The sequence below is a fragment of the Rhipicephalus sanguineus genome, chromosome 9 (assembly GCF_013339695.2).
Source record: "Rhipicephalus sanguineus isolate Rsan-2018 chromosome 9, BIME_Rsan_1.4, whole genome shotgun sequence".
Lineage (NCBI taxonomy): Eukaryota > Metazoa > Arthropoda > Arachnida > Ixodida > Ixodidae > Rhipicephalus > Rhipicephalus sanguineus.
Window position 1 is genome coordinate 88,260,005 of NC_051184.2, and position 17,513 is coordinate 88,277,517.

The 17,513-nt window shown below is 43.6% G+C and overlaps 1 protein-coding gene across 1 annotated transcript in view; it reads left to right on the top strand.

The window, feature by feature from the left end:
- The window catches only part of LOC125759856 (uncharacterized), a 52,323-nt gene extending 35,377 nt beyond the window's left edge, over positions 1 to 16,946 (top strand). Inside the window, exons 5-6 of the mRNA XM_049419278.1 lie at positions 9,672 to 9,686; positions 16,796 to 16,946. Of these exons, the coding sequence (XP_049275235.1) occupies positions 9,672 to 9,686; positions 16,796 to 16,911 (131 nt within the window). The 3' untranslated portion in view covers positions 16,912 to 16,946. The remainder of the gene's footprint in view (positions 1 to 9,671; positions 9,687 to 16,795) is intronic.
- Positions 16,947 to 17,513: the final 567 nt, after the last annotated feature.

The window sequence follows — 17,513 nt, forward strand, 5'->3', positions numbered from 1 at the left end:
TTTCCATTCTAGCCAAAACACCTCTGCACGCTACGCGGACATAAAAGCTAAATGCCCTACACTCTACTTTTGACTACAAAAAATAGTCAAAAGAAGGTCACGGCACCGTGACTTTCTTCAAGTATCCATTTGACTCCTTTTGGAAGGTCATCATCATCATCATCATCATCATCAGCCTGTCTACACCCACTGCAGGGCAAAGGCCTCTCCCATGTTCCGCCAATCAACCCAGTCCTGTGCTTTCTGCTGCCACGTTATACCTACAAACTTCTTAATCTCATATACCCACCTAATTTTCTGTCTCCCCCTCACGCGTTTGCCATCTCTTGGAAGGTAGAAACAGAAAAAGGGAGTTAGCATCCCTGCAGGAGTCACTAGTCTCTCGTGAAGCGCGTTTCGATTGGCTTACGTGTTGAGGGCGCCGCCGTATGCGTCGTATACAAATCACGCGTTCGCCATTCGGCCCCGTTGGGGCGCCATAGCTCGAACACGGCGCCGGGCGGACACAGCGCCTCTGCCTCCTCTCTTAATCTCCCCGGTCTTTTGGACTGTGTTGCGTTGGTTGCGCGGATTGCGTGTCTTGTAGTATTGTGTTCAAGCGAACACGCGCATCTTCGCTGGTGGAGACGGCAGGCTCCGTGCTCTAAGTGACGCTTGGAGTGCGCCATAACCATGGAGCAGCGGACACGGACAACGTCCGCCTGTTAGCGGTGAGTGTACTGCTTTCATAGGTACTAATTATACAGCTTTAGCTGGGCGTCTGCAGCAGCTATGCGGAAGTACGCTGCCAGTCATTTCCAACAGCAGCCTGCGTCCGCGGGACTGTTGCGGTTACCCAAGTAAACTGTCAGATGACGAGTTGATACCGTTGTGCGCGTGGCTGTGCAAGCTCCCATAAAATGAACGATGCGAGCAATTATGAAGGTTCATTCTTTGCTGATAGCATATGGTGTCTCCGCTGCTGAATGTACAAGATGTCGTTTTGAGATGTGCTTTAGTCTACTTCGTAATAACAGCTCCATCGACATTGAGTGTGCAACGTGCTTCCGCGCGTGGGAACGTAAAAAATAGATGATTGATCCCTCCGTCATAGGAATCGCAATAACACGAAAGTAAAGGGTGCTCTTACAGAAGTAACTGAATGTTTGTAGAAGTAACTGAATTGATATAAGAGAGTTTGCAAAATGTATACTGATGTCTGACAGCTATAGCACCGCTTACGGTGCACTTAGCTTTAGGTGCACGTTAAAGAACCCCAGGTGGTCGAAATCTCCGGAACCCTCCACTACGGCGTCCCTCATAATCACATCGTGGATTTGGGACGTTAAAACCCAGATATTATTATATGCCTGCTCTGAACCACCTCTCTCCAAAACTCTTTCACCTTCGAATTCGCCGCCAGCTGACGTAGACACGTCCGAGTGGGGCAGTGTGATGCCTGCGACAGCCTCTTATGCAGCGGTGACTGAGGGGGAAAGAACGAAGAAACCCGCCTCTTTTGGAGCTATGACAACATCGAATATATCTGTAGCTCAACGGCCACAACGGCCACAACGGCCAAAGGCCATTTTTGTTACGAAGCTGAGCCCGGACACCACTGTTGCTGACATCAAAAACATATTGCTTCATTCGATCTGTGTCTCATCTCCTGCCGGCGACTTCAAACCAAATTTCAGTCCTATTCTTCCTTCTACATCGAAGTCGACAAGGAAACACTACAACGCCTGAATGACCCTTCGATGTGGCCCCTCGGATGCCTCTTCAAGCCATTTCGTGGGGAGCTGCGCGATGACATGCTTCATCCCTCTGAGCAAGTGACTGGGATCGAAACTGCCGTGTAACGTAGACATATTCTACCAAAATGCTCGTGGTCTACGTACCAAGACACGACAGTTTTTCTCTAATGTTCTTTCGTCTCCTTTTCCTATTATTGCTATTTCTGAAACCTGGCTAGGCACTGAAATTCCTTCATCTGATTTTTACAGCGAAAGCTGTTATGAGATCATTTCACCGGCCGTTTTTGGCGCCGTAGTTGTCCGCCCCCGCCGCCGCCGCCGGTGTCCGTAACCAGTATCGCTCGAAATAAGAAAAAAAAAACGAAACAAGAAAAAAAATCCAGGATGGAACGATGTTCGAACCTGGGCCCTCTGGCGTGGGAGCCCAGTATTCAACCTCTGATCCATGCCGGTGCTTGAAACTGCTTTGCAAAAAGGTCCTATACAGGCTTCATGTCGGGAAGGAACCACATTAGCATATGCAATATAGCGTGGTAGAAGAGTAAAATAAGCACCAAGCGTCGCAGAACGCGAATTCTGTAACCAGGCGTGACACAATGCGAAATGCGCAACGAGTAGGTTGTTGAATGCTTCCAAACCATTACAAAGGGCTCTGCCATAATTCTTCATCGTCATCAGGCACATCATCAACAAAGTGCGCATAATGCCTTACAGGGAAGGAAGGAATACGAAAGGGAGAAGGCAGGGAGGTTAACCAGACAGCAGTCCGATTGGCTACCCTTACATGCGTTTAGCAGGTACCAACGTTCTCCGTAGAATGACGACAAATGGCACAGTGCCTGCAGCCCTACTTCTCAAAAATTACAATGATTTATAGCGTAGTGGGTTCCTTCGAAGTGCACTTGTATTGGTTGCCAAGGAAGCTCATAAGCGCATGATCCACTTCCTCGTGGTCTCGGTAAAATTACAATGATTTATAGCGTAGTGGGTTCCTCGCAAGTGCACTTGTATTGGTTATCAAGGAAGCCCATAAGCGCATGATCCATTTCCTCGGGGTCTCAGTAAAGTTCTTCGCCCCCCTTCCGTCTCTCTCCCACGTCAACGTATGTTATACATCATGACGGGACAGGGAAATAGCGACCGGGCCTCACCCAATGCAAATTACATAACTGGTGGGCCGTTTAAAGATTCCAACCCATTGCAAAGGGATGAGCCATAATTCTTCATCGTCATGAGTCGTCGCGTCAGCAAAGTGCACATAATGTCTTACAGACGTGTAGCTGGTGCCTGGCTTCTCCGCAGAATGACCAATAATGGCTTAGTAGGCGCTTCCCAACTTCACAAAAATTGTGATTTATGGCGTAGTGGGTACCTTTCTAGTGTACTTGTATTGTAGCCCCAAGAGAGCTTAACGGGCTCTAGAAACGCCGCTCTTCCAGCTTTCGCTGTGACTGTGCTGCGGTTTCAGCGCAGGCCTGGCGTTTTTTTCCCCCGACCTACACCACCTTCCGCAGTGACCGAGATTTCAGTGAAACCAAAGAGAAAGGCGGCGGCATGCTGATTGCCATTGACAATTCACTGAAATCCGTTAGACGGAAAGACCTAGAAACTATCAAAGAATCCATTTGGCTAGAAACCAACCTTGAGCGCAATGAAAAACTGTTGATTGGATGTTTCTATTTACCGCCCAGCATGTCGCCTGCCTCGTTTCATGGTGTCATGTCTTCCATTGAACTTGTGGTATCTTCTCATAGTGGGCACAGAATTATTGTTCTTGGGGATTTCAATGCACCTGCAATTGACTGGAGCACGCTTACCTTTTCTCATTACAATCATTTCATAGAGAAAAAGTGCAGCCTGCTCTTGGACTTTCTGGCGTTTAATTCCTTACTGCAACATAACTCAGTCGTCATTTCCAGTGGCAACGTCTTAGACCTGTGTGCGTCAAACGATCAACCCCTGAAAGTTTCCCGCTCCGAAATCTCTCTTGCACGTCCGGACAAATTCCATCCACCACTTAACGTAAGATTATCCGCATCAGCCAAAACAACGAGCTTCAGCAGTTACGTATACAAATCTCCGAGATATGCCTTCAAGCGAGGTGATTACACGGGCCTCTATCATCACTTTTCTACCGTTGAGTGGTCACAGGTTACTGACAAACCAAATGTTGATGAGCAGGTTGATCGGTTTATGGAGCTTGTACTGAGCAGCATGCGTAATTTTATTCCCCAATATACACCTAAACAACGTAAATATCCCCACTGGTTCTCATCTGAACTTATCAGTGCACTGAAGCATAAAGATCACGCACACAGGAAATCTAAATGTTCTTCATCCAGCGAGTGGAAGGAAGAGTTCAGCTTCTTTCGAACTCTCTCTAAACGCCTATATAAACGGGATCATAGTTCGTATATTGAATTCTTAGAAAAAAGCGCCTCTGACAGGCCGGCTGAGTTTTGGAAGTATGTACGTAAACGGTCTAGCAAAAGCGGAGAGACCTTCAAACTACTGGACCCAAATGGGGTAGAAGTGCATGCCGTCGCCGACTGTTTTGCCACGCATTTCACATCCGTTTATAAAGCCTCAGACTCTAGCACTGATATCAGACAACAGCCCAAGGCGGTTAGCTCATCCAGTGCTTTGTCGCTGGATGAAAATTTTATCTGCGAATGCATTAGGCGCTTAAAACCATCCTTATCATGTGGGCCAGATGGCATCCCCTCCGCCATACTAAAAGCTTATGGTAGTATATTTGTCCCAGTACTGACTACGATATTTAATAACTGCTTGGACACTTCCACATTTCCAAGCATGTGGAAAACTGCTCGTGTTTTTCCAGTATTTAAGTCGGGCGCTAAAACAGATGCTTCTAATTATCGCCCGATTTCTCTACTATGTGCCACATCAAAGATCTTCGAGCTGGCTCTTCACAACATATTGTCTTTTAGTGTGAAAAACTCATTGATTCCTAATCAACATGGTTTTCTCGCTGGCCGCTCAACTACCACAAATCTTGCTATTTTCATGACGCAGATCTCCACTCCTATTTCTCAAAGAGGATAGGTTGACGTAATTTACTGTGACCTGAGCAAGGCTTTTGATGTAGTCAGCCACACACTGATTATGGTTAAACTTGCGCACTTTGATGTTGACTTGTCAGTTGTGAATCTCCTGCAGAGCTATCTGCTCAATAGATATTGTTATGTAGCCGTAAATGGCCAAACCTCTTCTTTATATAAAGTGACTAGTGGGGTCCCTCAAGGGTCGGTATTAGGCCCACTCCTATTTTTAATTTACGTTAATGATGTTTCTTTTTGCCATTCGTAATTCATCTTTCCTCTTGTATGCCGATGACATCAAGATTTTTAAGGTAATTCATTCAGTTAACGACTGTCGCTTGCTGCAGTCAGACTTGCGCTCTTTTTCCGAATTATGCTACGGTAATAACCTTTCTGTGAATACCTCGAAGACAAAATTCATGTCTATCGCTCGCAAAACATCTAGCGTGTCATTTCAATACTCTGTCAATTCTCTGCCTTTATGCAAGGTTTATGAAATCAGTGATCTTGGTGTTGTTGTTGACAGCGCGTTAAACTTTTCTTCTCACGTTTAAGCGTGCTGCTATGCGGGGCCTTCGTTCTCTCGGATGTGTTTGTAGAATATCTCGAGAATTCAGGTCTCCCATGGCCCTACACAAATTGTACACGGCAATATGTCTTTCGCAACTTGAGTATGCGTCCGTGATATGGAATGGCATCGCTAAATCCAGCGGTAACACCATTGAACGAGTCCAGAAAAAAATCCTCAGCATATATAACCATCGCTTTGCTAAAAATGACTCTGGATCTTGTTCAAATACTGCTGAATTATTATCACTGCCATCACTTCACTGCCGACGAAATCGCCCTGATCTCTTCTTTCTTTACAAGCTAGTCCACGGTATCATATCCTGCCCTGTACTTCTCAAATGCGTAAATTTTCGAATTCCGCGTAAGTTGACCAGAGAGAACAGACCGTTTCAGGTATCCGCCTGCTTCTTCCAACATTCTACCGTTCACAGAATACAAAGTCTCTATAATGTTAATTTTCTTGATCTTGACGTTTTTCATAGCCCACAATCATCGTTTTTATCCGAGCTTTGCACAGTTTTGACATAGTGTGGCACAATGTACAAAGTCTTCCCTTCTCAGTCTTTCCGTATAGTTGTATATATGCAATCTAATTTTTTATTCCTCGTCAATATTTCTCGTGTTGTCTTATTTTACTCCTCCTCTTTTGTGTTCATTTCTCTCTGTCTACGTGTTTTTGCTCTTATTTCTGAAAACTCTCTGTATTGTATTGTTTATTTTTATTGTTTTTTTTGCGTGCGCCAGCACAAAGGCCTTGCGGTTGTTCCTGGGCACGTTAAATAAACGATTGATTAATTGATTGATTGATTATTATTATTATTATTATTATTATTATTATTATTATTATTATAATTATTATTATTATTATTATTATTATTATTATTATTATTATTATTATTATTATTATTATTATTATAGCACCGTTTAACGTGGATGCACCCGCTTTGATGATTGGTGGTACATCTTCATCGCGACCACTAACGTCCATGTTAAATGATTAAGCAAACCCTTGTTGTAGCTGTAGTAGTTAACGGTGAAAGCGTAATCAGAGAATGAGGTGTGATAGCCAGAAGACAGTCGCATGTTGGACGCAGAACTTGGTCGCCATCCCGCGGCATGTTTAAATGTGATTAAACACCACGGCCGGACCAGAGGGAAATGCAAAGCGCGTCGTACCACCCCGGTAGCCCGGCCGCGATTTTTCCCGGGGCGAGCGCGTCAGCGGGGAATGCGGTGTTACAGCCAGGTGAGGCAGGCGTGCGTCGCAGAGCTATTTTTGGTTTGGATTAGCGTGATGCTATGAGCGAGGCCGACGCTTTTACGACGCTCGTTCTAAGATGGCCACCTCGCGGTGCGCTAAGGCATTGAAAAATATAAACTTGTATTGAAAACGCGCCGAATGGGGCGGACGTGTAACGCGTTGCAGGTGCTAATCGCGGAGGCCACATTAATGACGAATTACTTTACTTTACCGCTCCCAGATGGCAACACCACCCCGCCGACCGGGAGAGTGGTAGCTATAAAAGGCGCGCTTGTAAAGTCTCTAGAGTCTGCGACCGTGGCGCAGTGGATAGCGTGCCCGGCGTCTGTTGTTGCGGCTTCGATGCCCGTTGACGGAACTGTTTTTTCTTGCTCATCTGATCGCGTAAATTTTTTCGACGTCATTTCCGTGACGGAAATACGTCAGTGAAGTCTTGGTGAACCCCGGCATAACACGCTTTCATGTTCAAGAGGTCTGTGTACACAACACTTAGACACACTATATATTATGTTTTTTGTTGGCTTAAGGGCAGTAGTCTGAGGTGCATATATAGTGCCTGCTACCTCCTCGTACGGGTTAGTCACTTAAGTGGGACACGCCTCGCCGGTAAGGTGAAAAACTCAAGGCTTTCGATGGTGCGCGTTGTTGGGGCCGCCGCCGTGCGCTCTTTTCTCTCGTTTCTCTTTCCTGTTCTTGTGGTTTCCTACAATTGCGATAGCGTTCGGCGTTATAACAGAATCGAGTGAGTGACTGAGTGTACGTGTCTGTGGGAGCTACGTGCGGTAATTTCAGCATATCACATGTCTGATCTCGGCGTAGACGGCGTCCGCACGCGCTGGGTGTTGTTCGGGCGCTCGTACTCGCACGTTTTTATCATATTATTTTAGGAGGAGTGAGTTGCATTTGTAAAACACGTGGTCAGTAATCGCTCACGGCGTGCTTCTGAATGCCGGAGGATGAGCTTGGGTGTGGGAATATGCCGGCGCAACCTGGGCTTAATCTGAAAGCAAATTTTGAAGCGACGTTTCAGAATAGAAGTGCTTTCATTGGTGATAGCCAGTGCCTATTGCGAAACGAGGTTCCCGCTTTCATTTGCGTGAAAGTTTGTTTTTGTTGCAAAATTATTTAAAACGAAATATAAGTGTAAGATGTGTGCACAGTAACGGTTTCTTGAACAAAGGATGGCTTTATATACAAGTAATCAGTGTGTGTCTGTTCGTTATTCCCAGAACCCCGGATTGTGAGTGGCACGCACGCGAAGGAGCCTTAAAAATTTCGTTTGTTGTATAGTAGAGGGTCACATCATCTTTTGGTGCAAGTTGGTTGCCAAGTGACATGTTACAAAAGTGCTACTTTTTGAAGTTGTGTTTTACACGATAACGGCGAAAAACTTGGTTCCTTACCATGGCCGTTTGAATTTGCTGTTTTGACATGAGCATTCGTTATATCTGTGCAAACCACTTATTGTGTAGCATTTCGCAAACTCTTACTACAGTTCTGTTTTCTCATCTTGATATCATGTTCTTCTCTTCAGATACCATTTTCCATGGCTGCTCACGCTGAACAGGTGTGCCAACATAGCAAGTCACAAGTCTGAAGCCTTCAGCCGTCACCACTTCTTGATTTATTGATAATGATAAAGAATAAATAAGGAAACATGATGCGAATCTCTGCAGTTCATTTCTCAGCAGATGACGCTGTGCACATCACTATCGCACGTTTTAGTTGACTTTACTCCTAGAAGCACATCAACAAGTAATTTTTAATGAAAATCTTAATTGGGACCAACATGTTATTAAAGTGAGTAGAAATATAGCTAGGACGTGCGGTATACTCTCAAAACTTCGACAGATGCTTCCAGCAAGCATCAAACTTTTACGCCATAATGCGTTAATTTCGTCTCACACAAATTATTGTAGCCTAGTGTTGGCGGATACACCTAAAAAAACCGGAACAAAATATTTTTACTGCAGAAAAAAGCGATTCGTCACATTGCAAACTTACGATACGACGCGCATACAAGTGATTTATTCAGACACTATAACATTTTACCGGTTGATCACATACACATCTTTAACCTTATTATGAAACACAAGCAAAGCTTGCTATCAAAAAACGCTTCTTTACTTAAACTGTTTAACCTCAGGAAAACTACGCAATCCCATTATGACATTCGAAAAAGGCTTTACTGGTTCGTACCTTATTCGCCAACTATTCATGGTTTGAGAAGATTTGAACACTATTCTCGCTTGTGTTAACATATTTGAAAATAAAAACGTTGCCATCTTTAATATATGTAAAAACAACTTAAAACGTTTCTCGTCCAGAATGGCGCCGTGTAGTTTATGCTTCTTCTAATTGTCCGGCTAAAATACTAAGTGTAAAAGAAAACACCCTGCAAAAGTGCTCATGTGTGTAACATGTCATCCTACGATGTTGCTTCCATTCTAATTTTCTTTACTAGTTAATAAGATAAGATTTCACTCGTCGGCGTTTCCCTTGTTCTTCTACAGAACTTGCGTTTTTTCGCATACCCAATGTTGTAGACCTTTTATAATCATTTTTGTAGTAAGTTGTTAGCCGTTTTAGCAAAGTGTGCATTGTTTCATGATTGACCGTGCGCTGTTTTCTTGTTTTATTTGTTGTTTTTTCTTGCTTTGTTTGGTTATTTCTATGTAAACCTGAAACTCTGATGTAATGTGCTGCTTTTTATTTTTATATACTAATTTCCTAAAGTTTGAAAATCAACGTCAAATTGTTTCCATAGCAGTGCTCTGCGGATTTGTAATGCAAAGTGGAAAGGGGTAGGAGCCTCGTCAAGCTGCTAACATAGCAGCTTTTTTATCTTATCCTTGCGTTTTCTTTCCGCAATTCTGTAAAGAAAATACTGAATAAATTTAACTGAACTGAATACCTGAGCTGCTTAATTAAAAGGCGTAAACCATCTCTTCGCGCATCCTAGATTACTTTGCTAGAAATGCTGTGTTATTTCAGTGAGCTTTATTGAAATAGTGCTAAAATATAACTATTCTTCTTTTGCAGTCCCCGGGACCGACGGTAAGACCTATTGAACGTCCTTGAAATGATTACTTCGCTATTTCCATCAGTAATCGAGCAAAATTAGAGCATGAGTACCCTAACTAACCTGAAGTAGTTCTAAGGTAGCTTGACGGTTCGTTTTGTGTCATTTGACTCACTTAGGTGTGTTACTGGCAAGAGTCTTTTGACTACTTCAGGAGTGGTATTGTGATCCGTCGGATAAGAGTCCTTTCACTTTTTCTAAGAGGGTCAAGGTACTCTCCTAGAGCGCGCCGACTCTGACCCACCAGGACAGTTCACGTATCTCTTCAAAGGCAGTCGTATGCGTGGGAAGTCAGAACTCTCCGAAAATAGTCCCCCATACTTTTTCTTGTAATCTATCTATCTATCTATCTATCTATCTATCTATCTATCTATCTATCTATCTATCTATCTATCTATCTATCTATCTATCTATCTATCTATCTATCTATCTATCTATTTACGTTTGGGCGCTCTCGTGGTCATCTCCTACACTAGACACACACCAAAATCTGCATGGGAGAGCATTAGTGTATGACAAACACGATGAGCAGGTCATTACATGAACAGCCTTAGATACTGGTCGCGCACGTCATAAAATTCTTTCCTTCAGTCACGCGTGGCAAATACTCGTATACCATGGTCTAAGGAATGCGGGTATAAGCCACGGGTGATTCACAGTTTGTATCAACCCAGGCACGACAATAACAGATTTTCAAAACCTTTGCGCCTTTGCGTTATGGAGCGTGTGTCACGGAAAATGCGGAGTAGGCGTCGGCAACGTTGTCAGTCAGGCAGAAATCGGACGGACGGAAATATTGAAGATCATGGGTAGGGCTAGAATCGAACCCAGGCATTCCGCGTGGCACTCAATTATTCTACCAGAGAGCAAGGCCAGTGCTTGAAAGTGCTTACGAAAAAGGCCCTATAATGGCGTCATATCGCGGCAACGTCGACTGTGGTTGCAGTGTTCGCTATCGGCTTTTATAAGAATGCAATGAACATTACATAATAACTTCTATGACTGGGCAAGCTAAGGCCGACTGTTGCTGAAACCGTAGCCATACGGCGAAAACCGCTTCTTTTGATATGTACATCATCGCACCGTAGCGTGCAGGTCCTTTCGATAAAACTGACATCTGTGCTTTAACGTGAGTGCCGAAGTTATTCCGTACCATGGATACCCTTTGGGCGTCAGTGTGGTCAAGGTGCCTGGTAAACCCACGAACAATACCCGTAACCTGGAGGAGGGGGGGGGAGGGGCCAAGCTGATTTCTTCCAGAAATTGTTGCCTCCTCATACAGCTACTTTCCTCAAAATAGGTGCTTTCGTCAAACAGTTACTTCAGTAACTGACGCCCTGCCTCATCCGGAAAAAAATATTTCGCTACGGGCCTGACCGCGATAAACCCATATCTACTCAAAAGGCACGAAGGAGTTGGCCCAACTCGAAACGCTTCACTCAAAGCAATAAAAAATGCGGTATATGTCAATACTCGCCTACTCCTTCGCATGACATTGACTCCCAGAATTAATGGGATGTGCCAAATTTTTGTCTATAAAATATGTGTATACCAGTTCTGAACTACTGTTCACAATATTCGTAACATTAGCTGGCACATAATAATTTATGCGCAGAGCATCAGTTTCCTGAAACAAAGAAGTATTTCGGTTTCTGTGTTCCTGCATCTGTATTCAGGGACATATCTTTCGTCGTTTTGCAAATGTATCGCCGGCATATACCGTCACCTGAGAGACAAATCTATCCCAGTAGCTGTATTATAGGCTTCACACACATATATTTCGATATCCGTATCCCACAATACTTTTCTGAGTATCTCTACCAAGCCCTGGGTGAAAAATGCCTAAGAAATAGGCGAAAGTACAAGCGATACACACTGCAACACTGATACGGGTGATCACAGTCGCCGGCCGTCATTAATTTGCTCGTCCGTGAAATGCGTCGAGCTTTATAGATGCCTTATCGAACCTTCCAGCGTTATCGCTGGTGCTCGCGTTAGTCCTCGAGTAATTTCTGTTACTCCTGTCCTGCGCGTAATCTTAACAGAACATTCTGAAAAAAAACGCGAAGTTTCTAAACATTGTGGTGCGGCCTGCGACAAGTAGTGGTAACCCTTATAGTGGCTTAAACCGAATCATGTCAAGCATAAAGGGATAAGTGCGTGTGACAATGTAAACTTTCATCGATGTCACTCGTTATTTCAGCTTGCCACATTTTATTACCGCCTGGATGTTAACGAATCGACGTCTTTGTTGCCTGTGGGAATTGAAGTGTGGCCCTGCTAAGCACGTAGAAGAACGTCGAATCTCAGTATAAACGTGTTTAAAATGTACTTGTGGGCTAGTTGGTTTTATCCTTACGGCATATGACAGCGCACATCGGGTGAAACGACGAACACAAACGCCGAAATCTTTTGTTTTTATGTTCTTCGTTTCACCCGGTGTGCGCTACCATAGCCGTAAGGCTTAACGAGGCAGGATTTCGCAAGCCATCAAAACATGAGTTCATTTACGGTTGTTCCAGCCACAGACACAGCCGCTGAAAGGCGGACACGCAGACTGGGACTCGTTGCTCTCAATTGGAGTACTGACACGCATTATAAATGTTTTCGGATTATTGCTCTAAAGAAAAACAGTGGTGTCGAAAACCATAAAATAGTATCCTCGGGGCGGGGAATGCATTGAGAATATTGTTAATATCGATACCTTAAAGATGGACTTTCGGTTTCGATATACAGGCGGTGGTTTGGCAGTGACGTGCAAGCACAGTCTGACGTCACAGGGATACACCTCGTGACGTACTAGCAGCAGCTCTGTCAATCGCACGTGCTGCACATAAACAACGACGGATGAATTGTCTTCCAGCGGCTACGACACTTAATTCTGCGATTTAGGGTGCGTGCAGAACGCAGAGTTAGCAAACGCATTGAACTGTGTTGACTTGTGATAGCGTCCATTGTTATGGGGCGGGCTTGCACATAGTGTGTGACGAAAACTTTAAAATCCAAGTAAAATATTTTATACGGGTTGTCTGGCTCCAGTGTGTGCATAGCGTTAACACTGAATGCGGAGTAAACTAAAAGCGCCCTTATTCCCTACTGAAAATTCCTATATATACAGGACCCATACATATGATGTTATTGGATACAGGTCGTATAGGGGATACGGCTTTATAGGTGATACAGGTTTATAGGTGATACATGTTTATAGGTGATATAGGTCGTATAGGTGATACAGGTAGGTTGATTATATGGGTGTTACAGGTGATATGGGTAATATGGGCCGAATCAGCGATTTGGGTCACAAATGATGTGCAGCAAAGGAACATATTGATAAAGACATGCCAGTTTATGAAGTCTGTAATAAAAGCAAATATATACAGCAACTCAAGCTGTAATGATATCTCGCAGCACTCTAATTATAAGAATGTAAGAATTCACTTTTGCACTTACATATATACTTGAAGAAAAACGATCAGGCAAGAATATTTGGTAACTGATTATTTATTTAAATCTTTAAGCATATCAGCAATAAAACGATTCATCTTTTTCAAACGTTCAGCTCCCGGCACTTCGTTGGGTTTCTCGGCCACATACTTGTTGAAGGCATCTGTGGAATAATGAGCAGGAATGTGAAGGAATTTAAGCAATCATAAGTTGACATGTATGGTAAAAATGAATGTCATTACATTAAGCGCAATTAATGAAGCATGAAATACTCAATTGCATGAAATACTCCTTCTTAGCCCCTAGTTCACACAATTAGTAAAAACAGGTGCTGTACACAATTATGTACATAGCATGTCAAAGGGTTAAGAACGTTTCAGAACTGCAAAACTTTGGTAATGTATACCACAATAGTTACGTAGTTGCATACTGATACAACATCTAACGCACAATACTTTTTTCCAGTTTTCATGACTTTCGAGTAGAACGTACGAAGGCAGTGAAAATGATAAACTTACCTTCAAATATAATCAACAGAGGCGCGTGGTTTGGAGATCCAGCAAATACAGAAAATGTTTATTGCACATCACGGTGACGGTATCGGTCTCGGCAGCTTTGCAGAAGGGAAGCTGCGATGGAGTCTTGCATGTAGGCTGAGGTGTCCATTTTTCCACAGGAAAGTTGCGATGCTGGGTCTGGTGAACAACGGTTCCGCCGAAACAAACTTCCATGTACGGCCACAATTGCAGCACATGAGCGAAGTATGTTCTTCACTCTTTCGATAGCCTGTGCACATCGCGGTACTCGATGTCCACGAAATCAGAGCAAGAGAGATCGCAAGTGACGAACACGATCCGCACTCGTGACGCTGGTGAGCAATTCTGAAGAAGAAAGTGCGGCGCGGAGGAATACACAACAAGAACTAAAGTGACCGTCAGACATTTACACTGGTGTAACTGCCAATAAATTCTGCGAAGCTTATTTGTGAACTACCAAGTTTTCATGGCGCAATATTAGCAACCTATAAAATAGAAATTGATCTTTTCTCGCGTTATTTTCTTGATCGCAACAGTAGACGGGCCTGCTTGCACCTGTGCAGCGAAAGCTTGCGACATGCGTTCTCAGAATTCTTCCCCCCTCATGCTCTCGCCACGTGCAAAGACTACCGGCCGCGACTTACCAGACAGGCGAGTTTCGGAACAATAGGGCGCGCCTTTTAGGGGCGAAGCTCCTTAAGGCGGCACCCGTTCGTCCCTCGTAGTCGTAGTAGTGCGTAACCAGTCGTAACGCTAGTACCAGATCTTGACCTCCAAGGTGGTGCCGGTCGGAGATTTTTCCTGTGCGTTGTTGAACAATAAAAAAATCGCAGCGTGCGCGTTAACTAAAAGCCGAATTCTTATGTCTCTCATTCCCTATTAGCAGCCATTGGCATGTTCCAGTAGGAAACGTTAGCAGAAGTAGAAGTGTAAGTGTTAGCTAAAAGCCGACTTCTTCTGTCTCTCATTCCCATTAGCAGCCATTGTTTACCTCCAAGGTAGTGCCTGGTGAGATTTCTCCTGTGCGTGATTAAACAATAAAAATTTTGTTCAAAACGCCGTTGATTGATGAAATAAACCAACGAAAGACGCCAGATTTTGTCTAAAAGCAAAACGAAAGAACGCCAGATGTTTCTGAAGCAAAACGAAAAGATGCCACCTGCTTAACGAAAGACGCCAGATGTTTTCTAAAGCAATGGTTTTCTAAAGAATGAAAATTCACAGCGTACATGTAAAATGAAGTGAGCTGCAAGTCGTCATAACTCATCGAACCTTTAGTATAAACGCGCCCGATCTCACGTCGGTGATGATGTACTGGGCAGAATTCACGGAAGGTTCACGGTTTACCGATGAATCTCCGCAGCTTCGCCCACTCATCATCATTCACTCCGTGGATATGCTGTGATTTTTCCCCCACGGGGAAGAGCAGCTTAAAAATGCACGACCGTTGAAAGACGCGTTCGTCGAATCCGCATTCTTTTCGCGTAAGCCGGCTACCACGACGTGTTTCATCGCCATTTTTATCGTACTTCTCATGAATAAATGGTAATAAAATAATAATAATAAAGACACTGCCTGTCAAAGCATTGAATACACATTCCGATAAACATTGAATCAAGGGTATTTTTGCTAATTTTGGAAGGCAGCATTTTAGCGCATCACTGAAGCAAATGCACGTGTCGCACTTGCTGCTACAATGCTGCTCAACTGAGTGCTGTAACTGTATCCTCAAGTTTGGTTTATGCCTAATTCAGGACCCTTATTAACGAACGTGTCTTACAGAAAATGGAAAAATATGCGTAAGAGAAAACTGCAGCCACTAGTGGTGCTGGCCATATGACACAAACGCACACACACACACACACAAACACACACACACACAATAAGTTTTGTGAATTCTACTCCAGAAGCTAATGTAGGTGTCAATATCCCTCATTGAGAGCGCTCAATACTAGGTCAATTAAATGGGTAGTGACCGTGGGTCAATTAAAACTTTCTTAATGTATGTCAATTAAAAATAAAATGAGTGAGAGTCAACTGAAAATTTCAAACCTAATGTCAATTCAATGTTTATTGAGGGCACTCATTAGAAGCTGCCGTTTAAATTGACCAGCTATTGAGTCAAAAAGGCCTCGGTGTGGGGTCAATTGACACGCAAAGTGCATTTTTGTAAGGGGTGCGCGTGCAAAAAGATGTTGTAAGAGGTGTAGATGAAAGTGGATGATTATGTGCTGCACTGCAACTTGTCAAGACAAAAACAAAAGCCACCTGGTTCGAGAGTTAGATTGAGATGAAAGGGAATTTGAAAGATAACATTGATAATTAAGTGCTGTCCTGCCACTTATAAAGATAAAACGGCGAACTATTGATCAGGAAGAGATTGTGAGAGGTTTGAATGAGAGCGGGTGAAAGAAAACAACTCCTGTGTTGATTCTATATGCCGCCATATAGGTCCTGGGAGGCCCTATTTGTATCCTATAACCGCCATATGGGTCCTCTCGAGGTCCTATTTGAGTCCTATATACCGCCATATGGTTCCTGTGTAGGTCCTACTTGCGTCCTATATACCGCCATATGGGTCCTGTTTAGGTCCCATTTGGATCCTGTTTGGATCCTATATACCCCCACACGGTCCTATACAATTCCTATATTTAGTCCTGCAAGTCCTGTATAAAACCATACGGATCCTGTATGAAACCATATAGGTTTTTTTTTTTTTCAGTAGGGTTGCGATGCCTCAAAATGGTGTCAGTACTCTTTAATACACTCGGTGGAAGTAAACGAATTGTCAGGAGAAATCTTGCCAGATTCGCGCACGTGGCTTGTGCAGTTTCACATAAGTCACTCGCGGCCATTTTAAATGCAAGACAGTTGCAAATTTCATCGTAGCAGGTACCCGATTTAACATTGTTCACGTTAATTTTGCCGATCTAACCTCGTCATTCCTATTTCCACTAGTACATTTTGTATCGTAAAGCACGCCATATTGATAAAGCAACTGGTGAACATCTCCGGAGCTGTAAATGTGAGGTTGTGATACTGAGCTTACAGTCGCTAAAAGAGAAGAATTAAAGGAAATCAGACATGCCTCTTTTTTATTGCAGATCAACAGTGGACACAGCATGTATGGAATGAAAACGTTAAAAGTACGCCTGTATGTGACAATGCCTTCGAAAAAGTTGAATTTGGACGTTACTCTGTTTACAAAAGTAACTGCTGATCAAAGCGGTAGGTGTTTGTGTCAGTCCATGCGTGTGTTCATTTCAACGCACGAAAGAAATAAACAAGATTCGGTGGATAATGCTACGGAATCTGCTGAGAGCAATACTGAGTGGAATAAATGTAGAAGAAGGTCATGGGGAAATGGAGAGTTCCACGGACTCCCGTCTGGTCGGGATCAAGCATGATGAAGGAAAGGAAGTACAACGACAAAATAAAAAGTTTAAAACACACGATGTTTCGGCTTCCGTACGGAAGCCTTGGTCAGAATACAATGTTGTTCATTCCTCTCGTTCACAAACATTTCTCGCAACAATTGCGAAGAAGGCTTCGGCATGGAAGTCGTAACGTCGTTTCTTTGGAACCTTTATTTGGACGGTGTACTTCCTTTCCTTCATCAAGAAGATGTTGTACCCGATTAAATGTGCATCAGTTGCACTATTTGTTATATGTATGGCCAGTCACTGCACTACCACACTTGGCAGCATAGTAGTCATGTACTTGACCTGCAGAAGAGACTGGTCTGCCTAAGAGATCTACGCATGCGCGAGTTTCCAGAAGTGCTGGTGCCGCCAGCTTGTTAGAAATACTCCGAGCGTATAT